General features: G+C 43.1%; 1 protein-coding gene across 2 annotated transcripts in view; it reads right to left on the reverse strand.

Annotated features, from left to right (window-relative positions):
• The window catches only part of PTPRG (protein tyrosine phosphatase receptor type G), a 386,090-nt gene extending 360,218 nt beyond the window's left edge, over positions 1-25,872 (reverse strand). Inside the window, exon 1 of one of the 2 annotated variants that reach the window (XM_086846057.1) lies at positions 25,264-25,872. In XM_086846057.1, coding sequence (XP_086702183.1) covers positions 25,264-25,348 — 85 coding nt within the window. In that variant the 5' untranslated portion in view covers positions 25,349-25,872. Of the gene's footprint in view, positions 1-7,987; positions 8,167-25,263 lie in introns of those variants that run through there. The other variant, XM_086846058.1, reaches the window with a different exon arrangement.
• Positions 25,873-25,875: the final 3 nt, after the last annotated feature.

A 25,875-nucleotide genomic window follows, 5' to 3' on the forward strand; every position in this document is an offset into this window, starting at 1 on the left:
CCATTTAGATTCAGTATCTCTTGGCTTATTATTTTTACTTGCAAGAATCTGCTTACAGAAGTGCCAAGGATTTATACATTGATGACAAAGAAACTTTCCAGAGTTATTAGAAGAAAACTGCAGGCAGTGACAGCCAAGTTGGGAGCTGGTGGTGTTTTGACCCTCTAGAACATAAAAGCAATACGTTGAACAGCTTGTATTCTCCACAACCTGTAACAAGTCATTTTACCTACTGCGTGGAGAACACTTTCATTCTTGGGAGAAGGCAGAATCTCCATTTCTATAGCTCATTAGTAACCAATTTCCATAGTTCATTAGTAAGCAAAAGGAATGTAAACCGACACCTTGAAAAATTGTCCTGTGCTTAGTAATAAACTGCTATTCTTTTCCAGGGTTAAGGCAAATATGCACAGTACGTACACTTCAGATTTGCATTTCATGAATTTAACACCAGTGCAGCAGGACAAAAATAGAATAGCTTTATTCATCCATGGAAGATAATACACTAAGTTCTATCCTTCCCCAGAAAACCAAGCACTTCCCTATCAGATTTTGGACTTTTTAAGCACTTGGGAACTCACAAAATTGAATTCTTTCCTCTGGAAACTATATAGCCTAGCAAAACACATAACCTACTTAGAACATCATACTTTTGAAAAAAACTTTCATTAGAGCTCTCTGAGCAATTGCTAGGACAAGTAGATTAAACCTCTGAGCCTTCCTGTGAAAAACAGGAGTGCAGGAAAGAGATTTTGGGGTAATAATAGTGCTGGGCATGACTATTAGATTATCTTCTATGGAGCATACATCCATAAGAAATTAAAAACAAAACAAACTGAAAACACTGTTTATAAAAATCTTGCATGTTTATTTCTTATGAACTTCCCTTTTCCATGTAACTATTCCAGGGTATATTGGCTCACAGAAACCCCACGGTGCAATTCAGTGCAATTTCAGCATCAGAGAGCAGCAAGAATGCCCCACTCAGGACAAGCTAACACCTGCAACCCAAAGCAGACCACCAACCACTGCCTGCAGCACTGGAACCAGGCACAACTCCCCTGAGCTCAGCAGAAATGTGCCTCTTTAGGCTGATGGTAAATTGGAACAAGCCTCTATATTCAAAGAGCTCCTTATCTCAGCCTATCACCATGTCCATCTAGCAGCCACAAAATCAGCTGCCCTCCACTGTAGAAGAGGATATATAAATACATTTGTCCCTTTGTTCTCTGGGAAGTACCCAAGCCAACAGGATCATCATTGGTAGCAACACACCAGGCAATTCTGTCGCTTTAAGGAAGTGATTCACAGCACATTGTGGTTTTAAAGCTGCTCATCTGTACCAGCTGAACCAGACAGTTTTTCTTCTACCACTTCCTAGCAGTATTAATTATTATTTTAACATTTTCATAATAAATATTCATCTCCCCTTCACATAGGAAAAAAATATTTCTGCTTTTAATGCTCCTCTGAATCCTTAATCTTGTCTTCAAGAACATTATCTCTTCTATTAGGATGATGTGTGTGTGTGTATATGCACAAATAGTCATTCAATCGTTCACTACAGTTAGCTGACTGTTCTAGAGGCACTCCAGAAAAGCCCAGAAATGGCTGAGATTTTCAGGTGAAGCTGTTTCTTAACACCATGATACAACATGATCCATTTGATGAAGAGGCCAAAAACCTGGAGTCATTTACTCCTGTAACACTGGTTAACACTGGAAGCCTCACTGAGATCAATTTCAATCTGCCATTTATTACTACTTCAAGAGCTCAACACGCCTGCAAGAAAATCTACAGTAAACCCTTGCCCTTTCTATCTCCTCCATACCCCAGATCACAAACCTAATATGTCACCAGCTTTAAGGAGATACTGCTTTCCTGTTGACTCAGATTGCTTCCAAGCAGCTTTGCACACAAAGCTATCATTGCATCACATCACAGGGACCTTTTAAACCTGCAGTATGAGGCAGCAATAATGCACACCTGGCAAACAGGGCTCATTGCAGCACGACATTTTGCAGATTCTCCTTAGAGGAAAACCTTCTTCTTCTTAATGGATTGCTTCCGTAAATGTTTCATGAACATAATGTTTTATGTGGGTGCTAAGTAAGAAAAAGGCAAAAAAATACTTGGTACTTCCAGTAAAACAACTGAAACCCTGGGCCACTGAATAGAAGCATTCAAGGCAAACATCTGCACATACATAGATAAAATATAAAAAACACTCCCATTGATAAACCAAAACATTGCTGGTCTACATTTGACAATTCCATCTTATTAATACCATATCAGAAATACATTCCATAATAGAGCTGCAGCAGTGGGATCCTCTACAGAGCTGCAGGAGAGAGAGAAACCAACCTCACTCAGAACAAACCAGAGCCTTCACAGGACTCGGACCCAAGGAAATTTGGATGCACTACTGTATCGATTTCCTTGCCTCTGCAGTGTGTGAAAGGACATTGGAGCTGTACATGCAGCAAATTGTAAGAGCAACAGATAAACATTTTGCAAATTAAAAGGGAAACACCAAGCAATAAATCACCTACTTGGCTTCAGAAAAAATTTACTTACAGTTTTTGAAGAAAACAAACAAAAAAACCCAACAAAAACCCCAATAATTTACTTGTTTAGTGCAAAACTTCTCACTTTCACCATTTTGGCTCCAATTCAATAACACATTTAAAGAATTCAAGAGTTAAGTTCATGTTTAAGCATGTTCCTGAGTTAAAGCCAAGAAATAAAAATGGGCTGTTGAGTGAACATAAAAAGAACACAGCATTAAACCAGAAGTACTGATGGCTGCAACCTCACACACAGCTGGGCATAGAGAATGAAACTTAACAGTATGAAGTAGGAGTCTCCCCTGCATTAGCTAAGAGATCCTGCTCCAAAGTCAACAACACAACTGTTCTATCCACATTTATTTGTGTGTCTTGAGCACAAAGTCAAAATGTCACATAGGCTGCCCGCAGGCTGGTTTTACCTGCGAGTTCTCAAGGCATCCATCAATGCCTGTGACCCTGCTGCTGCTGAAGGGACCCCACAAACCCTGGGTCAACTACACTCCACAGCTGCTGGCACCTGGCCTTTCACAGCACTCCCTGAACCAGGGTGAAACTGAAAAATTACTTTTTAGGGGGTCACCTCCCTCTGAGATTAATTTTGTCAGAGGTGGAAGTTGGTGCAAATCTTTCAACCTCACCCACTCTGTGGTATCACAGTCCAGCTAGTTTCAGACCTCTGCTTCAGAAACATGAAGTACTGTATTATGGGAAGAAACCAGCCTGTTTAGCAGCCAATCCTGAATTATGAAAAACAACAACAAAAAAGAAGCTGCTGTCATTCACAAAGGAAGGAGAAAGGCAGAAGTGCTGTCCCTTCATGCTATTTATAGAGCTGCAGTACTCCAGGCTCTGGAAAGCTCTGCAGATGCAGGGGAGCAGCCTCTGCCCCAAACTGTTCACCCAAATGGGATGTCCAACCAACCCAGCCTGCTTGCTCCTAAAGCAAACCAGCAGCCTCCAAATACTGATATTTAAACAAACCAAACCCCACCCACAGCCCTCTGAGCCACCTGGCTCTTTCTGCCCTGAGCTTCTCAGGATAGCAAAGCCAATTAAAGTAAACAGATTTATGATGCTCACAGCCTCTTCTGCATCGGGACCATTCATGAAGTGCTTAAAATAAATAAAAAAAGAAATAAAAAAAGTACAAAGGCAGTAAGGTCTGTAGCCAAAACAGCTGAAGTTACACTGCAGGAAATACTTGAGGGATCCTGCTCACAATGGGCAGCTTCCTGCGGCTCCAGCCAGCCCCGCTCTCCCCCAGGACAGCCCCACAAGGGCTCCAGAGCTTTAAAGCCAAGCTCTTGTTCAGAAAGCTCCAGCTTGAATCAGTGGCATGAGGAAAACAGGGGCAACATTAACTACAGGTGAATCAGCACCCTGTTTTCCCCACGTGCTCCCTTTTTGTCTTCAGCAGCTGGAGATTCACAGAGTGTTCTGTGCTGGAAGGGACACACACAGTCCATGATATGGGCATGTACACTTGGGCCTTTGCTTCTCAACCACTGGCTGTAATGATTTTAAACGGAAAAAATTTATAAAGAGGGATATATTTATAAAGCCAGAAGCACTTTTTCCCATACTCCATAATTACTTCTATTCATACTTTTAAATTATACAACATTTAACAAGGACTATACTCTGGTTAAAATGGAAGGCAGTTTACAAGTGTGACGTTCACTGGTCTATAAAAAGAAGGAAAAAATAGAAACAAGACAAAAACAAAGCCAAAAATCCATCCACACCATTAAATTATCATTTTCCTGTCACCACCAGTTTATTCTGGCCATATGAACGCTGGTGTGTCATTCTTTTGCTTTCACAGGAGGAAAGACAGAGCTACACTGAAATCAGAACAATGCAGATGTTATCATAAGGCACATAAAACTGCACCCAGGATATAAAAAATAAGAAATCTGCAATCCACTGGCAGCACCAAATTCGGGCTGTAGGCTGGTGGGGATTGTCACACAGGTACAGCTTACAGGAACACAGCAGCTAACCCAGCAGCTCCATGTAATGCACAGCAGTTTAATCATAGCTGGACTGGAAATTCTTCAGGGCCAGCTCTGTGCTTATCCAGACACGGTGCAAAGTCTCTCATACATTTGTTGTGCTACATAAAGCACTCACTAGGTTGATACTACAAATCCATACATTTTTAAGAATTATGTCAAGGTACATTTTGCTTTCATTATTTCTTAGATCTCAAAGAAGCACTACCCCAACCACTTTTCCCCTCTTAGTAAAATAAATCACAGCATCCCATCCCTTCCCCTATTGAAGTCTGTGGGCACAGGCTCAAGCTCAGACTTTGCATACTTTTATTTGCCATTAGCTAGTTACTCCCACACAGAGTGAACCTGAACTACTTTCATAGTCACCTGCATAAATGTTTTGTCAAACCACAAAATTGCAGAAAAAAATGAATGAATGACCATTACAAATCCATTTGGGCTACATCATTATCATTTCAGACTACAACCAAATCCCATTTTCCCTTTGCAAATTCAATTTCCATCAATAGCCCCATACATCAGTGGCTGCTCGTGTTTGTGGACTCATTTTTTACATTAAAAAAATGGAAAGATTACTGCCAGTGTAAAATAGGCAAACTGCATTTTCAATTCCCAACATGTGCTTCAGGGGAAAAAAAAGAAACACAAGGCAAGGGGAAGAAATGCAAATGACTGCACTGCTATCAGCTGTGTATTACCCTAGTGACATTAACATACTTCATATCTCTGGTTGCACACTTCAGATGGGAAAAAAAAACCCCCTACTACATTGCCATTCAACTAAATTCTTTTATCATTTTACTGAATATTAGTTTACTCTTTAGGTTTCTAAGGTTCTATTGTACTTACCCAAAACCAAGCAGGGATGTGCCTTTCTACATATGTAGTTTTTATCTAATTTGGCAATTTTTTTCCCATGACCAACATCAGTAACAAGCTAGATTTCAGGGGCAATGCTGCCTTCCAAGTGACAAGGCAAAAAACCCAAAATTTTAAAAAACACTCCTGCATACTGAAAAGGTTAGACAACTGCCTGGAGTGCCAAATCTCTTCCACTCATTCTGTGGAGCATCACAAAGCAATGAAGTCTGCAGGAGTCAAAACTCTGGACTTCTCAGGAAAAAAAAAAAAAAAAAATAAGAAAAAATGTACTCCATCATTATTAGAGCTACCAGTACCCAGCACATTGAGTAACTGGCACTGAATTTCAGCATCTGTGCTGCATGGATAATTCAGGCACGCGTTAGCTGGCCGCTTCTGGTAAACACTCATTTCATTTGTGATGTGCTGCAATGCAACAGAACAGCTCTTGAGGGAATTGGAGCAGGCAGGTAGTTCCTGCCAATCATTTCAAGGGTCCATTCCCACACCAATGCACGGAAGATTCAGACACAACGCCAATTAGTGCTAATTGTAGTTTTCTCCAAGTCCCTCTGCAACCAAAGATGACAGAGACTTCATATGTGCTTCTTAACGTAAGTGGCAACACTAATTTTGTTCACTTCAATATCCTTTTTGAACCAGAGCTCTAAGCTTGATAAATAAGTTTACCAAGTTTTCAAATGGCAGAAGTACCTCTCTTCTAAGGAATCTACTCAAGTATTTTTCTTTCCCTCAGTGTCACAGCTATCTGAATAGGAAATGGTTGTTCTCTAGGTTTTCATACTGCATCTCCCTAAACAGAGGTCTGTAAATCTTCACAGACCTTGACATGGAATGATGAAGTGCAACACTCTGATGCTTGCAAGGGGCCAAAGGACCTTCTACAGCAGTGGGAGCATTGAGTGCTGCCCAGAGAGGCTGTGTGTGAAATACCCTTGGGACACACCGAAACAGCAGGGCTGCTCCAACACACCTGGAGTTTCTCTGCCTCCAGCAGCATCCTCTTTCTTCCCCTGCCTTCCACGCTGCTCTCCAGAGCTGCAGCAACCCTCCTCCCCCACACATGCAGGATTTTTGATGTCAGGAGCTGCTCACTCAGGTTCTCCTTCCCTCCCTGGCAGGCAGGGATCTGCTCAGCTCTACCTCGAGCTGCCCACGGCTTCCTCAAGGGCCGTGCCAGGTAATCGCAGCCTGAGCACGAGAGAGCAACAAAATCTTGGGGAGTTCAGTTCAGGTCAATGCTGTCCTATTCATCGATGGGGAGCTTTAAAGGCAAAGGTTACTGGGGACAAATATGACCTCAAATTCTCCAGTGAAGTATTTGTATCATCTGTGAAATCTGCAGCGAAATATAGTTATGGCTTAAAAAGCACATTTTGGAAATAGTTTTCATACCTCAGTTTCATTCAATCCTACAAAATCAGTCTAACAAGATTCCCCAATGTCCATCCACCCAGAGCCTTTCAAGCAACACGTACAACTCAAGACCAAAACTGTGTTTGCTGCCAACATTTCATGCCTTAATCATTGCATGTTTAAATACACACATCTACAAAACAAATGCCATGTCCACAGACCACAAGCCTTAAAAAAAAAAGATTTAAAAATGTTAACAATTAATTAAACCAGTTCTCATTACCTCAATTTCCATCTGCAATTATAATCATTTCCCATTTAAAATATCTACCACATTTTATTCTTAATTAAAAATTACATCCTTGCAATGAAGTGCAATATGAATTAACAATTCAAATGTTATCTATGCAAATTCGTTAGTCCTTTGATTTTTCCCCCATTTATGCAAAGTCATGTATAGGTTTATTTTTATTAAGGTTGTATAACTTCACTCAACATCTTCTGCTCTGAACTCTACACATATTTCAATCCAAGGACGCAGAAATAAGTTGTAAATTACACAATTTCTTTTCAAGTCTCATACCATTCATTTAAGAATCAATACATATGTGAAGAGGTGTCTTTCCTAAATAATTAGGGAAAAAAAAACCCCGTAATTTTAAGATTCAAAGACACGTTAAGTTTCCAATGGTTTTGACAACAGCCATTTCTTCAGGCCCTGCTGTGTAAAGCCATTGGAGAAATTACTGTAATACAACAAAACCCCATCTCTAAATTAGCTTTGCCTGCACTCAGAGTTCAGTGACTCAACTCCTCAACACGACTCTCTGCCCTCAACACTCCCACAGGCATCTCTTATCCAATTTGGTTTTATCTCCCTCAGCAGTGTTTTGAACTTTTACCCCAGATTTAAGATTTCTTCCTGCTTCATCAGCCAAGAGCAAACTCAGGCTCTCCAAGTGAACAAGCCCAACACAAAGCATTAATGCCTCAAAACGTGAATTGTTTGCCTACAACATCTAAAATGGTAACTTATTTCAAAGTCTACACGTTCAGGCACCCACTTTGTACTGGGAAAACCCAAGGGTTTAAAACCCATTTAAGGAAGGTATGGCTAGAATACATTCAGAATTACACACACATCCTACCAACAATCCCTACCTTGCCCACAGCTACTCACAGCCCTTCCTTCCCAGCAGGAAACACCGAGCACAGGAGCAGCTGAAACCGTGCCACACACACAAGCAAGGGGGATTTCTCAGCAAGGACCAGCCAGCTCCAAGAAGATGCCTGTGCCTCCGTGTTCTGGCTCCCCTGCCAAGAGAAGGCATTCTGCAGCTGGGAGAAATTAAGGCATCATACAGTAAACTCTCTTCAGCTGTGTGGTCGTAAAACCGAGGTTATTCAGAATGGCAATTAGCTGTGTATGCTCAGTAAGGGAGCAAGCAAAGGTGGCCAGATGCTGCACAGATAAGATCCACACGCAGATTATCATTACAGACCAGAAGATGAATTTTTCAAGGTCTAGAGGGCAGTGCAATGGCTTTAAACAGAGTATATACTTATGAGGCAATTAGATGTGTCAATGTGAGGCACAAGAAAAATGCAGCAGATTGCAGCAAGATCTGCAGTTTACCAAATTACAAGGACAGATCTTGAAGTCAAATTATACAAACACAATTACACAAATTACACTGTAACCTTCAAAGGAAGAGGTCTTCATTGTATTCCAAAAGCCTCATTGTGTTTTATTAATAAATTCTGGCAGGACAAAGTTTGAAGTCATGCATTTATTTCAGTGGCTAGTTTAAAACCCCCTTTATTCAATGATCTTTTTCTGTCATAATCTCCTTATCTAATTTAAACAGAGTGCATTCTCTTGCTATGAGTGTAATTTTCATTTAAGTTGTTATAACTTGTGCAGAAAGGGATATGTCATTTCAGCTCACCATCTAATACATTCTCCTGTGCTATATGCAAGCAAAAGTAGACTATTTATATATCCCAGTATGAGAGTTACTTTTTCACTAAAAAGGCCAGATAGCATCAAGCCCCACATGGCACTCCTGGGAGAAGTCACAGGACATTTTCACACAAATACTTACTCTTTTTTCTTTCTTTCCCAACCTGCAAAGACTGCTTGAGATAAAAGCAACCAGAAAGGACTAAGATCTGAAGGCAGTTCCTTGGCATTGTCTCCTCTCTCTCACTCTTTTAGAAGAAAGCACGTATGAAGTCTCTGTCTCCCCCCTCAATTATGTCATTTGTCCTCTGCTATCTTATCCATGTAAAAAAAAAAAAATCAAAAAAAAATCCTTCTATCCAAGATTGTAATTGGAGGAGCTTTAAATAGCTAATTTAACCTTGGGAAGATGTTCATTTTCACTGAGCATATCTCTCCAATCTATGAAACAGACAAACCCTTTCACCTGAGCACGCCATTCTTTAATTGTGGCAGCACTGTGAGATAATGCATTTCAAGCAGTTGATCAACCCAGGGGGAATACGAATGCCCAAATATTTAACAGACAATGATGCCTTTTAAAATGAAAACTCAAGCTTGTGAAGATGGTTATTGCATGATCAACAGCATCCCAATACCATCACATAGAGACAATTTATTTTACACACCACAAAGATCAGCTTTTTCAGAAACTAATCAGTAATTCACAGCTGTATCATTTTTGATCTGTCTCAGTCACTGCATATCAGTTTACCAGCTCACAGCCTCTCTCAGAGGAGGTTATCTGATGAAAGAGAAATGGAAAGACTACTGCTATTTGTCCTCTTTGAAAAATTCCACCAGCTCAGTATCAATGCTGATTTCATGATTATGAAACTCCAGCACAAACCAGATTTATCCTGCAGCCAACCTCAGAGGAGCTGAAAGTGTAAAGGTGTAGCTGTAGCATCCCCTAGGTCAGAGAACCTCAGATAACACTGAGGAAAGGCTCCTTTATTCTGAAGTGTACCATGGTCTGATAAGACAGGTGCATCCAAAAGGAATTCAAGCCATTAAATGGAAAAAAAAAAAAAAAAAATCCATGGAGAATACACACCTTCTCTTCTTCACTGTCAATGTACTCACACTCAGCACTGCAAGACATTGGGACCCCCAAGGAGATCTGCTGGCATGATCAACACTGCCCACAAAGACACCAGACCATGAAGACCCAGGCACTTTGCATCCCCTCAGCTCAATCTGTTGCTGTGCAGCACAAACACCTCCTTGTCTTGCTTCCCAAGCAGAGGGATCAGGTAGGCTGACCATCTGCATCTACAACTCCCAGGTCAAGAAGGCCTGGCTGCTCTCTCACTGTGTCTTTACACAGATTACAGCAGGAGGAAGTCTGGCCATTTGATACCTAAACTGAGCTAAGCACAACAAGCTGCAGCACAGAGCTGACCTCCTCCCTTGCTACAACAGTGAGAAGCCATCCTGGGCCAGCCAGCCTGGGCTGCATTTACCTGGGCACACACCTGCTCATCCTTGTGCAGCAAAGTCTTGAAAGCACCACCAAATACTGAGTGTGCTGAGCCAGAGTCTGGGAGGGGAAAGCATTGCCACCTACTCAGAGCTTCTCATCCAAACACACAGGACACAGGAACATAAAGAGCCAGAACAGACTGGATTTTATGAGCATTCTGTGAAGAACATGGTCCAAATAGTTCAAGTCTAATTAAATTTAAATGCTTCTAAACAGGAGTGACTTTGGTCAATGTCCAGTTTGCCAGTCACAGGTGTGATGTGTTCACACTGGCCTTTGCTGCAAGGATGGGGTAACACATTCAGCTCTTCTGCAACTGTCAAATCCAACCCCAGAAAGAAAAGCTAGAGCAATTCAAGCAGGTTCAACATCCTGGAACTGATGGAAATGCAGACTGTCCTCTGAGAAGTGCTGGTTACACATAAGCCAACTTAAGAAGGTATTTTTAGCATGTTTGTTCAGCTTCATCATCTCAAAAAACACATCCCAGCCCATTGGTGCCCTTCTCAGGGATATGGGAACATCAGGAGACACTGAGGTCTTCAGGGGCAACACAGCCCATCACTCTTCAAGGTCTGCATTTCTCCACAGTAAGGTTCAAACCAGGACACCAGAAACTATCCTGTTTAAGATGCTCCAATACAAAGTCTCCCATAATCATGGTAGGGTTTGGTCTTTTTTCCTCAAAATTATCATCAGGTCCTTTCAACTTGTTTATGCTTGAGCAAATCACCTGTGATCTGGTACATTATGCCATGCAATTTCCTTGTGATTGTCACTTGCAAAATTCTTCCATGTTCCACAGTGAGAATTCTGGGCTTCACAAACACTCCTGGGATGGCACCAAACAGAGGGAAGGAGTGGCAAAGAAAAATACAGCTGAAGTTTAGATAAAAATACATGTTAAACTGATTTTTAGAATGCCAGTGTGTATTTTACATAGACTCTGTTGCCACTGTTTCTACTGCTGTTTCTTGAAACACTAAAGAAAATATACAGTTGGCAAAATAGAGCCTAGACAGAAAAAGGGAGAAATCTGGCTGTGAACATGATTGTCCAAATAGCTTGTTTCTTCACTGCTTTTCCTCATTGCAAAAAATGTGTCCATAGGCATTAGTGTCTGAAAACAAGCAATCTCCACACATTTCCCTTCCATGACACAGGCTGCCCAAACTGATGAAGCAACATGTAAACTATAAAACATCAATGCCACTGTAGCTTTTCAGGGAAGAAACTGCAATGAAATATCATTGTCCTCTATCAATGTAGCCTGTGGTAGATAAGTTTTTTTTCTTGTAACGTTGCAATAAATCATTCCTCAGTCAGATTTCATCTGATGTTGCACCATCACACTCAAGGTAGAAATCTCCACTGCCTGAAGGGGGACTTTTTCAAAACCAAAACCAATAGCCCTGTGTAAGCAACTATGCAATGTAGCCTTTCTCCACCACTTCAACCCTGGTGCAAAATTAACAGGTTTTACCAGTTTTTATTTGGAAACTTACAAGTCTGGCTTCAAAGTAAACAGAAAAGTAATAGCAAAAGACACTTCAGCCAAAGGAATCACAAGGCCATCTGCCTTCAGTATCACCCATCAAAGAGGTTTCCTGCCCTATAAAACAGCCTCGTTACTTGGTTAGACAGGTCTGTTCTTAAAAAATAATTATTTTTTTTAAAAACAGCCAAACTGATTTTGCAATGGTGTTTCTAATCATGGACTCAGTCACACATTATGAATCCCTAGGGAAAAGTCAGTTCTACTCTACTACAATATCTGCTGAATATTTGTTCTATTCCACCTACTGCTTTACTAATGGAAGAAGCCTATTCTGGTATATAATTTCTAAGCTTAATTATTATTATACCAGTATTTAAAAGCACTTGTATTCATAAATAAATATATATAGCAACACATAGCAACTTAGGACCTCTGAAGTTATTGATAGTTCTGAATAATACACAGTTCTTCAGTCTAAGGAATTTCTATGAGATGCTGCAAATACTAAAAACACTAACACTGCATTATCCCTAAAAGTCCAGCCAAAGGGTCTCTGGAGCTCTTTTTTGTTATATATCCAAACCCCCAGCATTAGCTCCTCCCCAGCCACCTTGGCACCACTGCAGTGTCACCCTGGAAGGCAGGACAGCAGAGTCACATCATAAAACACAAACAGGTGAGCAGGGCTCTCACAGAGCACATGTCTAAAGACAGCAAGGGCAGACAGAAAGGTCCAGTTTTTGCTGATGCTGCTTGTATCAATCACAGCAAAAGTCAGTGAAAGGCACCAAGGGAAGCACTGGATAGTTCATCAGCTTTCCAGAGCAGCCAGGACACTAGCCCTGGCTTTGATCCTTTATTTCACTCAGTACTGCACATCCCAGCCAGCCAGCAGAAGTGGTGCTCACCAAAGCCATGTATTTGATGTCTGCCTCACCAAGAAAGAACACTTTCAGTACGGCCCACATGGTTCAACATGATTTCCAATGAATACAACTGAAAGTAGCAAATTCCAGGACAGCCTTTACTACACAAGTAGAAGCAAAAAGGCAAATCAGAAGCAAAGAGACTGTAAAAATCAAACTGTAAGGCCTATGTCTCATACCCAGAGAACATAGTCCAGAAACACCTGGTTTTGCAAAGGAAGAGCACTGCTTCATTACATAAATAAAGTGCTCATAGCCTCAGTTCAACTGAAAGCACAACTGTCAGGCACATTAATAATTCTGTTCTGATCTTCAGCATTTTAGCAAGTGAACTTGTTACTAATAGGGTGCAAATGAGACAAGTTGGAGTTGTTACTCATTGACAGTGTGCATCTTACAAACCTCGTCTGTCTGTGCACCCAAAATGCCTGATCGTGCCTCCCAAATACAGGAGTGATCAGGGGAATGTAATCTCAAACTACAGCAATGAAGAGTCATCAATCAAGACAGAAGTCAAAACTGTACAGTGTGAAGGTATAATCATGACTACTGTGAAACTGCAAGATTCCTCAGAGCCAATGAAAAAAGTTAATTTTCTTCCTAACTTGGTTTTCACCTTGGAAACTAATTGTTGAAAGAGAAAAGGTCACACTGCTTAATAGCATGAAATAGGGAAAACAGTACATGCAGGTAGTGTTTGACATGAAGTATTAATTACCTTTTTGGCAGAGCATCTGTTTGTGCTGTGATGTATTACTCCTTACACTGAACCATGGCTTGGGATTCACTTAAGATAGGTGTCACTAGTGTGTGGACAACTCGCTTTTACCTTACACCCCTGGATCACTGTACCCCAGGTCTGCTTATATATTTTTAAACACAGTTGGTTTCTTGGCACATAAACACCAATTGCTGTGTGGTTTTAGGTTATTAGTTAAAAAGAAATGGGTTGCTGTTCTGTTACCAAATTAAAGAAATTCATACACAACTCCTATGCTGCCTTCAAGGGTGAAGAAAATGTGCTCTTCATCATGTCATCTAGTTACTAATTATGTTTTGTTCCTACAAAACACTACTTTAGCTGTTAACTTAAGAGAACAGTCTCTTGCTTTGATTACCAGGGTAGCCAGATCTGCCCTTTTCTTGCCCTTGGTTTGCCCTTTTCCTTAACTCATAAACATATCTGAATCAAAGCAAGCGTAAGGAAAAGAAAAGGTGAGAGAAAAATGAACCCTAGAAATTAAAGTAACAGGTATCTCATAACACTTAGGCACTTCAAAGGAAGGTCAAACAGGAAATTATATTTAGACCAAGCAAAAGGTTCTTGTTTTCAGAATTAAGCATTCCAGGAATTCTTCAACATTTCTTAAATTACAAGAAGTATTGAGCAAGATCACAGCAACCCAAAGAACCACCTGATAAAAAGGTGGGCATTTATTTTTTCCAGCAAACCACCAAGGATGATTTCCTGCACCCTGTGATCAATTCACAAGAGCAGCAACACTTCCTCTTTTGGACAATTCATCAGAGCACTGCCTTCAGATACTTTCTCTAGCATTAAGTTATGGCTCACCATTGCCTCACCTGGGAAGCCCCAGCACTGCTGCAGTGTGAATTCCATGTCGAATTTGACTCAGGGTAATTGTTATTGCTGGCAATCTGCTGGCTGTGGGGTAAAAGCCAGCTGACAACACAACAGCTTCTTACATGAATTGGCATAATGCAGAAATATCCTAGCCAAAGACTGAAAGCACAGAGACCCAGGCTCTGCTTTTTCCACTGGAAGTCATCCCTGCAGATCACTGCCCAAATGTGCCAGGGAAAGCCTGAGCTACCTTGCCAGTGCAGGGCTCCAGGGTCTAAAGCATTCACTACAGCCCCCAAGATATTTTTAAACTACTTCTAACTGCCAAGTATTTTTTACTGCATTTATTTCTCAGTGATGACTTAGAGTAAGTGCTTATTTTTAAATCATATTTGACATTTTGTTAGGTACATTGGAAAATAAACCGATTCCTACATATGCAAAAATTAGGAATTAATGAGGCCTGGCAATTATCTTGACGGAAAGAACCAAGTGACTTAGTTGAACATACAGAGACTCACTAAAAAAAAAAAAAGTCTGCTCTAGTAGTTAAAAAACAAACGAAATTGCTTCTTATTGATTTTAATTTAGGTTGAAACACTAGCTGTCTCTCCAACAAAGCCAGAAATGGAAACAACTATAAATGAGTACAAGATGTGATAAGATAGACAGATTCTTAAGCAATCCAGTATAGAGATGACCTCCAGTTTGGGCAGTCATTAAAATATGATATCATATGTATGGATCAATAAGTAAGTTTGCATTTGTCTCAGCTCCAGAAGCTGGAGAGCTACGGTCTCTTTTCTTTAGCAGCTCTAAAATGTTGTCCAATTAAGCTCTGGTTTTTTTCTTACAGATCCTCTAGATTCTAATTTACAAATAAAATCAAGAGAAGCAATTAAATGTTTAGTACTATCAGCATGTTTCCCCAAGTGATGCACATGTGGAACAGAATAGAAGTAGTCCAATCTTGATACGGGAGAATGGGTTACAAATTGAAATACGTTCCTATTACCATTACTCGCAGGCTTCACGCTCTAGCAAGTCCCAGCCTCAGCAGCACGCTGCCCATCCCTGCACAGCACAGGAGCCTGCACCTCCAGCCTCCCAGGCTGCAGCAGCTCTCATCCACTGGGCTCCAGCCTCCAGGGCCAGCACAGACACAGAGCAGGGGCTCTGTGCATAGGAAGAGTGTGTGCAGCACAGAACAACACTAGAAGGAACTTTTGGTGATGGCCATCCAGTCCATCACGTTAAAGGCTAATTAAAACCTTCCTGGCAAACTGCCTGGTCACCCTGCTCTGCTCTCCAGACAGCATGCACTGCCAGGGCCTGCCTGAAGCACACCAGAATATTAGGATTGATCAAGCATGATTTATGATCCTTTCAGCATGCCAGAACTTGAGCCAACATCACCTGATAGGTACAGAACAGACCTTCTCAGTGGTTTTGGTGAAGGCAGGTCTCCCTCTTTCCTTTAGCCACAAATCTCTCTCTCACATACCTTTGCATACCCCAGGCTCTTCCCAGGTAATTACCAGCTGAGGGAGAAGGGACTGCTTTTTCCTCATTTGATACATGATGCTAATCAGACACAATCAAAGTAAAAAGCTAAAAGCACCCAAGGGAGGCCACCCTAAAGGAAACAGGGTCACAGTGACAGAGCCGATCTAAATTCTCACAAACAGCTCCATATCCAGTCCCCCCACCCTCTTCCAGCAGAGGAGGAAAAGAAACACTTTCTACCAAAACCAGCAGCATGATTAACAGTACCAGGGTGAGGGTATGGATGGCAAACCCTCCCTCACATTCCTGGGAAAGGTACTGCCTCCTTGGGATTGCACCCACACTGTAAAACCCACTCCGAGGGACTGCTGAAGCTCATCTCTTATCCACACCCAGGTCATCACACAAGGGTGCCCAGTGTGGCCAGAAGGTCACAGGCAGGTTCTGGAGCTGTGTGAAACCTTCAGTGTGTGATGTCTGACAGAAGTCAAAGCCTGAGTTACCCTCTCAGTAACTCAGTAAAGTATTGAGCACTTACTGTAAATCCACATCACCTGGACTGTCAGAGGATGATGCATGGATTGCTACTCCCTTAAAAACTGTTTGGCTTAAAAAGGAAACAAACAAACAAACAAAAAAAGCCCAGAAGAAATTATCTGAGACACTAAGACTGCAGAGAACTTAAGCCTTTCTTTCTGTTTCTAGAATTGCCATTATAGCAGCATTCAAGACACACACACACAAAAAAAAAAAAAAAAAAAAGGAAAGAAGATGAATTCAAAGAGTTTATGAAAATAAAGTTAAAAATCCTAAGAATCAGTAATCCAGGGCACATCCACTGAACAGCAGAGTATTTTGTTCAGCAGTGACTGCAATAATGATCTAGAAGTCATACTAGGCAAACAATCAACATGAGCTTTCTTGCTGTGGCAGAAAAATAGGCCACTGAAAATCCCTGGACAAACAGAAAGGGCAATAGCACTGCACATACATAATATGAACAAGACCAGTGTTCAGTTCTGGTGTTCACCTTTCTAAAGAAAAAAAAAAAAATACTGAAGGGAAAAAGACTGACAAAAAATTATTCAAGGAGTGGATAAAATCTCATGACAAAGGGCTTGTGGGGTTGAGGTCACTGGGTTAATCAGGACATTGTAACATGGTTTTATCCTAATGTGCAAGTACTCTCATGGTAACAAAATACCAGAGGGCTCTTTAAACTAGTAGAGAAAAGTGAAACAAGTACAAGACAGTTGTTACAGCAGTTGTACATTTGTAGTTTGATCTTCAGTAATTCAAGCACCACTTTTTTTGGTGGCTTATTCATTTTGATAACTAAAACTTTATTCATAGGAAGAAGTTTGGTATAATTTCAAGTTGGCACCAAACAAATAATTGATTTAAAAGAGACAAAGGATAACAATTCCAAGAACGGATACATATGACAAAGCATCCTCCAGAAAGCCAGAATTTTAATGGACAGACTGGACATCTCTGCTTCACCACAGCCAGACTCATATTAGGAGATGGCTCTGCATTTCACCACACAGTAAAAGAAAGTTACCTTCAGAGAAATACAAAGACAGTGTTAAAACAGCACCCCTTTGACACAAAGCCACCCAAGGGGAATATTTGCAATAACAAGCATGGTTGTGTTTCAGAGTAATGCCAGGATGGTTATGGGACAAATCCTCACCTGGTGAAAGCTGCCACAGCAACAGCAGCATCAGTCACACCATGACAGTGTGCAGCAGCTGAGGATCTGCCATTGCACCAGGAAAAGAAATTAGAGAACCTGTACATTTTGCACCCCCAGTTTGCAAACATAACAATGAATTAATTCACAGTAAACAGGAGGGGAGCACTTTGCAATGCATAAACAATGTAGTAAGAAACATTTAAAAAGTCACAGTTTCTGAAACTGCTGTCACTGAGCACAAACTTTTAACACTTACTTAAAGAGCTAAAACTGCACAAAGGTGTCACTTCAGAACACAAACAGTTATACAGAAACCATATAATCTGATGCAAAACCCTTGGGCAAGGAAGGAAAAATAAACAACTAATTTTAGAACCTGAACACTCCATTAGCGCTTCTCACCAATTAAAATATGATGCAACTGCTGTCAACAGGCAAATTTTAGTTGTAGTTTAAGTATGGATTTAAATGCAAAATACACAAGCTACAGCACTGTAACAATAATAAGTCAACCACCTACAAGCAGAATGGAGACCAAGAAGAAGAGACATTCAGCTGGCTCTCTCTGCCTGTCCGGTGAATGGATGCAATGTTTAAGAGACAGACTTGCTGCACAATCCCTCATTTCCACTTCAACTGCAGGAAATCTATACCATAATCTCCAGAAGTCTAAAAGCACCTTAGTAATCTAAATGTCAATGAAAGTCTATAGAAAATTTAATCCTTAAACTCAATTTTGATAGCAATGTAGATCTGTACTTAATTATTTGAAAGCTACTGGGTATCTTTATTGTTTCCAGGGAGTTGGGAATGGGGAAGGATGGCTGAACACAAGACTCAAGCTGAAGCCACTAAACTGAGCTTTAATATAAACATATGTCTATTTAAAAAAAAAAAAAAAAAAAAAAAAAAAAAGCACTACTTGCCCTAAAAAATGCTTTGTCAAAACCTATTTATTTTGAGATATGTATCACAAACTTCACTGCCTCCTAAGACACCAAGCAAATTCTTGTGCAATCCAGAAGAGGAAAGGGGAGATGGGGAAAGGGGAAAAAATATTCAGGGCAGCATTTCTAAGCACACCAAAGTGACACAAAGGCAGAGAGTGGTCCTCAGTGAGGGGAGTTACTTCAGGGACATTCTTGTTTCAAAGAAATGTAGAGACCAAAAGAAAGTGATTTGCTTTCAGCTGAGGACCATCAACACGGGTCAGGAGAGAACAGATTTTTCTCTGCAGTAGGAAAGTGATTTATACAGTACATTGGCACAACATTACCATCATATCCTGCTTACTCAGTGTTCACCTCTTCTTACACTGAAGTCCTCTTCCACTGTGGGACAACCAACACTGGTCATCAACCAGGCTGACAACCTGAGGAGCTCCAGGTCTAAGACTTCAGACTGCTAAAAAACAATAATCCAAACAGCAGATGCTTTTACAGGAGCAAGAAAAGGGCAAGGTGCTGCTTTGGTTATAGCAAGTATTATAGCATTTCTTATGTCTCTTACAAGCCTCCTGCAAGGACAGAAGATGGGACAGAGTGAGGTGTGGAAAAACTGAACAACTCTTCACTTTGCCTGCAAGAAGTTATCAGATAGCTTTCCCTTCCTGTTAGCAGAATAAACTGACTCCCAACAGAACTTTTAACAGCACTCTGTCAGGGAGACAGGCAGATTTTATTTCAAAAAAAAGAGAGAACAAAGCAGCTGCCACAAGACCAAATAACATCCTGCATTTTGCTCCTAAATACCACTGCAGCTCTTCGGGGCTCAAGGTTTCATTCATTATATTACTGCAAGCAGAGAAAAGGATTTTTCAAAGGAGCTTTCCTAAGCTAAGCATCCAAGTCTCAAAACTCCTAGATTTTCTTTAGAAAGGCCCCCACACTATGACTGCAAAGTCCCTCAAAGCGGGCACTGGACAGGATAAACATCTATCAGACATCACTGCAGCATTTATGCATAGAAAAACTGCAACACCCATGTCAATTGAGATTTTATGTGCCAGTACCGCTGGCAGGTGCATGATGCAGTCATGTTTTAAGTTCTGGAAAATGGTTCATTATTCAAATGACTTGATAATTAAGAGTACTAGTACTTCAACTCCCAAGCAAACTTGGAGATGCATAATAAAACCACATTAAAAAAAAATTTGCCATACACTGATTTTACTTTAACCATAGTTCACTTGAATACTAATTCCAATTGCTGTAAAGTGAGCCATTCAGTGTAGCAAAACACATCTTACAGTGACTGCATGAACTTCTGAGCTTCCTTACTACCCTGTGCCTTCACTCCTCCTCCTCCCAACTGGGGAGTTTATTCCCACCACTGTTTTCCTCCAGCTTCCCAGTAGTAACATCAGGGGAAGGGAAAAATGAGACAAGAACAGCAATATCCATGGAGTATCTCAGCAGCATCATTGCTGCGCTTGCAATCTGCTCCCTAATTCATCTGGTCACTTTCAGGGTGGGAAGAAATTTTGCTTAGGCCACAAATATGTGACAGCTCAAGGCATAAAGCTGGAAACTGCTGTGTCCTGGCAGCTGTGCCTCAAGAAGATGAGTGTGCACTGAAAGGGAAGCATTTGGAGACACAACCAGTGCAGCCTAGATTCATTCAAGAGGACACTTGTCCTCACTGAAGTGGGCTGAGATCTCTTTGGAGTATTGGAGGACCTGTTAGTACCATTGAAAGAAACCAATTTGACTCGCCCTGGCAAGTCATCTGGTAAGTAATCTTCAATACAAACAACATGATCATCAGCACAAGATACTGAGTAATGGCAAAATTAACAGCACTCAAGGATCATTTTTCTGTGTTTTGGCTTTTTTTTACTCTAAAGGTTTATGGACACACAAAAGTGAAGATTAGTTGCTTTCACTGAAAGTTATTCTCTAGTTGGGCACCTCCAGTTGGCCACACCCCAGCTGCTTCTGCTTAGGATGAAAGGGTGCATTAATGTACATCTTCCTTCTCTGCTTTGCTTCCAACCCAGGGATGTGTTCACAAAACTGATGCTCCCTGGTGGAATTGGGCAAGCTCTGAAGTTACCTTCCCAACAACCTGTGCAAGAAATTGCAGATACACAGTTTTCACTTGGAGCAAACACTGACATGAGTTTACCTCATGAAGAAGGGAAAACTTGATGCAGATATTCAGACACCTAAAGCAGCAAGCAGTTCCCAGAAGGAATATCTAAACCATAGATTAACCTATATAGTGCACAGCTAAATCTTCAGATGATTCCATGTTTTGAAAAACATTTGTCTGATAAGATTCCACTTCCTAAAATACTTAAGAATAGAATGCTTAAGAATGTTTAGACTTAAAGTAGCATGGCACATTAACATAAATAATTACAATTTCATCAACACACAGGAGCAACTCTTTAAATATGGAAGCAGAATAACTTGGGCAAATAGAAATTAGGCTCATTTTCTCATAATTTCTTTGATTAAAGTTATGTATTAGCTGAAGTACAGTGTTATTACTAGACCCTTAGGGTTCAGAGCACATCATGCCACATGTTCATTTGGCTGCTAAAAAGCAGCAACCAAATGATTAGCACTTTTTTCCAAGGACAGTTGAGATTAATAGTTTTAAGTCATTCCTTAATTTAACCATGAAACTTGAACATTTAAATTAGAGTCAACTTTAATAACATTTATTCCAGAAAACTGTAAGTGTGTTAGTCCTTGAGCACTGATTATAAGATGGATAGAGCTGTTAGCTGTCTTTTCTGTAACTGGAAACAAATTCCAACCATTAAATTTTCAGAACTTGATAACAGTACAGACAACACTTGTCCCTGCAAAGACCCAGAAACTGGGAGTGAAATCACCCCACTGAAATCAATGGGTGGTTTCCACTGATTTTTTATGGTATCAAACAGGATCTATTTGTTCCACAAAGATTTCCAGTGTGGATGCAGGTGGGATTGGTGAAGGACACAACATCTCTGCTTGACTCACAGAAGCTCATCACTCTTCTAAGACACCCCTTTTCTGAACAGGATCAGAAACCCTTACAACCTCCTTTCCTAGACAAAAAAAGAGAGGGTATGAGGATAAGAGAGCAATAAAAGAAATCCTAACTCATGTGCACTGGCAAAAAATCCTCCTTGTTCTTCCAAGCAGAGCAACATTCCCAGCCTGGATACAGGCTTTGGAGATATTGCAATATCCACTGATATTGAGGGAATTCCAATCACCCTCAAGCTGTGTTTCTTTTTTTTGAATGTACTGAAATCCTTTCTTTCCTTCTGTGATGCCTCTTCCTCCCTCCCAACTTTAGGAACCTCTTCCTCTGGCTGCTAGCACAGACAGCTCCTGGGACTGCTTGAAGACTTTTGAAAGCCAGGTCCAGGCCCCATTAACCACAAGCCTGCTAAAATAGCAGGGGATAGCAAAGCTCTCCCTGGAGTTTCCCCCCAAGAAACAAACCACAAGCTCAGCTCCTGCAGCCCAGGAAGGCTCAACTTGTCTTTATGTGCAAGGACTCCATTAGCAACTTCCCGTAACATACAGCGTACTTTGAAACAGCACTGAAAATAAGGGATAATTAAAATGTACAAAGTGTCATCTTCATAAAAGCCACAGGACTAAATAAAGTCTTGGAGGGCCCTCTCCTGTACATTCCGTATTTCTCTATGTGCACAATGCACCTTCCTCTGTAAAATCTTTATTAGAGAAAGCCAGTCTTCTCTGTACCTTTAAAAATATCTGAAGTAGTATTTACTTAGTTCATAAGGCACAGCTCCCAGTATAATTTTTTTCTCCAAGCAGAAGACAGTTACATGCAAAATTAACTCTCAGCTCAGATCTATGAAGACTCAAAATCCAAAACCCATTTAGGCAGTTACCAGGTTAGCAACAATTTGATTCATTACCAAAGAGCTAATCTAGACTCAAGAAAATTACTTTCATTTATGCATCTAGGCAAAGAAAATGGTAGCAATTGTCATTCCTTAGACGACAGGATTGTCAAAGCAAAAGCTAAGAACTGCACAAATGTGTACTTTTTCCTTTACAGAAAAATATTTACTCTCTCTTGGCAAAGCACCAAGAAATCAGATAGTAAGGATATCACCGTAATGCTAATATTTATGTCTTACTGACTTTTGGTACTGTGAATTTAGATTAATGAGCAAACAGACCCCATGGAAACAACCTCTCATACCTTGTCTTGGTTTGATTTATTAACCAATGCAATTACCAGTGACAAGTCCACAGAGAAATGCACTAAACAGTTCAGAAAGAGGAAAACCGTACCCACATATTTTTTTTGCCAGAGTGACTCCTTTCTCTTACTGCAAGCACAGGAACAACAACAAAAATACCTATTTAAACAGTGAAACCCTATTACAACACTACTAACAAAGAAATACTGCAAAGACTTATTTTCTACATGCTTCATTTATTGTTACTGAACAAAGAAAAGAATAGCCTTTAGGTTTCCTCACGAAGTAAAGTGATTTGCAGGGGAGAAAACAAGTAGTGACCTCTCTTCCATCTAAAAGGAACTAGATATGAAGCAGAGGGAAGAAGGATGCTTACAAATTAAAACGAAGCTGACAAATACGTTACTTCTTTAATCCTTGCTAGAAAATGCACCGAAAAGGTACAGAAGCATTTGTGGTAGACACTAAATGGTTAATATCCGGCCGGGATTCCCTGCCAACACAAATTCCGATGATTTGCCATTGGATGTTGTCAGCACCAATGTCCTGTTATAGCCCACAGAGATCCTCCCTGCAGCTTTGGTGCCTCGGGCATCTCTGCTGTGCGGATCAGAGTGTGAGGCTCGCAGGATGTCTCACTCAGCATCCCGGGCTGCACACCCGCCAGGTACCGCTGCTCTTCCGAGGAAAGGAAGGAAAGGAGCAAGAGGGGTTCTGAGCTCTAACATGCTAGCTCTGTGCAAAAACTAAAGGCACAAAAGCCTTTCTGGAAAATAGTTTGCTTTCCAGGCAAACCTTTAGCAATGAGCAGCCCTGAAACATTCCCGAGTATTACACAGCTGTTTTATGGCTTCTGGCATTAAAGAGTTTACCAACACTCTGCAAGCGTCCTACTACCCTCAGCTTGCATCCATCTTCATATTCGAACCGTAATGCAAATATTATCTGGTTCAAACATCGCTGATCTAAATCAGCAAGTCATACAATACTGTCATATTAAACCAACATCAGGGCTTGTTTTCCTGCAGCATTCCTGGAGCCTGCCTTCTAGATGTAATTACTATACAATATATATCAGAACCAGGGAGAAAGGCATCACTCCAAGGGCTGAAATTGAGAAGAAATCAATACAAAGAAGATAAATGTTTAGTCAAAAGCTGCAGACTTATTAACCCTCTCCCCAACTTAGTTTCTTTTTGCTTCAAACCATTTTACCATGTGAGAAGCTGCTGGAAGGGATGGGATGGGTCTATCTGCTTAGCTCTGCATTTGGTGTTAGAAAAGGGATTCCAAGAATAAAAATTTAAAAAAAAAGAAAACATAAGTAGAAGTTCCTATAAAACCTTCGGAATTTAATTAGGCTCTTGCACACCTGGCCGCGGCGAACAACCGCGGCTGGCTCAGGAGCCCACGGAAAGGACGGGAGAAGCCGCGGTGGGGGGCAGGCAGGTCCCTGGCAACTGGGGCTCCCTCTGCCCCAGGCGCCTCTCACCGCGCCGCGGAGCCCCCGCGCCGTGCCCGCCGGGAGGGATGGATGGAGGGAGGGATGGAGGGAGGGATGAAGGGAGGGATGGATGAAGGGAGGGATGGAGGGAGGGATGGAGGGAGCCCGGGGCAGAGCAAGCACCGCGATCCCTCGGGGCGCCCGGAGCGGATCCCGGCGGGCACGCGCGCGGCCCGGGAGCGCGCCGGGCGGGGCTCGCGCTGCGCGCCCGCGGAGGGGCGCGCGCCCCGCGGGGGCGCCGGCGGCACCACAGCGCCCCTGGCGGGCGGCGCGGGCAGCGCGAGGCGGCGGGAGCGCGAGCCCCGCGAGCTCCCCCGGGCCGGGGGTCCCCGCGCGGGGCGGGAGAGCCCCGGGACCCGCGAGCCCTGCCGCTCCGTGCGGGGCGACGGGCGAGGCACCGGCACCGGGGTCCGTAGGGGTGCGGGAGGGGGGAGAACCGCACGGCGGTCGCCGAGTGCCCCCCGCCCGCGGAGCCCCTCTCCCGCGGGTGCGCGGCGGCGGCTGCACAGCTCCAGCCCCGGTGCGGAGCGGGCGCGCAGCCCCGCGGAACTCCCCCCCCCCCGCCCTGCCAAGGTCAGCACGGCGAGACCCCCGCCGCGGACACGAGTGGGGTGGGGAGCGCAGGGACCGCCAAGTTCCTGCCGGGGGATGCGCCGCGGGGTCGGAGCGCGGAGTCACGCTGCCCTTCGGGGCGGCGAGCGGCGGTCCCGCAGCACAAAGAGAGCTCCAGGCAGCCCCACGAAAGGAGAGCAGCTCGCAAGGACCCCCGTGCGCCCGCCCCGCGCCGCCGGGCGCTGCAATGCACCGGAGACGGGGACACGGCGCCGGGAGCGCGGAGCCGAGCTCCGCTCCGGCCCCACTCGCGGGCAGCGCTGCCCGCAGCCGGGAGGGTGCTGCGGAGCGGGAGGAGACCCGAGGCTGGGGCCGCCCCGGAGAAGGGGCCCCCGCGATCCCTGGCGCTCCGCGGGGTGCCCCGCCGGCTCCCTGCGGGGGTCGCGGACACGTGCGGAGAGGCACCGGGAGCCCCCCCAGCCGCCGCGCTCACTCACCGGGAAAGCACACCACATCATGGAGCACGGAGCTGGTGATTTTCAAGAAAAAGATCCACCAACACGGTTGCAGTAGCCTCCGCATGTCCAAAGCCGCACATCGAAAGGGGAAAGGGGCTAAAATAACTAACACGCAGGGGGAAGGGGGAAAAAAAAAAAAAAAAAAGGGAGGGGGCAGAAAAAAAAAAAAAAAAAAAACTTGTTGAAAATAAGTTTCTCCCCGCACCCCTGTTCCTGCGGGTGAAAGCGGGGGGCTCCCGATCGCCTCCTCTGCGGGGGGAAAAAAAAAATCCCTCGGAGCGCGGGGCAGGGGGAGGACAGAGAGGGGCGCGGGGACCCCCCCGCGCGGCTCGGGGGGCTCGGCTCAGGCGGGCAGCGGCGGCGGGGCGCGCATGCCGCGGACGGGGCGCTCACAGCCGCCTCCGCGCACGGGCGGGCGGGCGGCGGTCAGCCGGGGCCCCGGCGCGCTCCATCCTGCCGTACAGGAAGTGGCGGGCGAGCCCGGATCCTGGCGGAGACTTTAAAGCGGGGCGAGGGAGAGAGAGGGAGAGAGAGCGCGGCGCGGCGGCGAGGCGAGGCGAGGCGAGGAGAGGCGGCGGCGCGCCGGGCGCC

Source organism: Cyanistes caeruleus, chromosome 11, assembly GCF_971803275.1.
Source record: "Cyanistes caeruleus chromosome 11, bCyaCae1.hap1.1, whole genome shotgun sequence".
NCBI classification, from domain to species: domain Eukaryota; kingdom Metazoa; phylum Chordata; class Aves; order Passeriformes; family Paridae; genus Cyanistes; species Cyanistes caeruleus.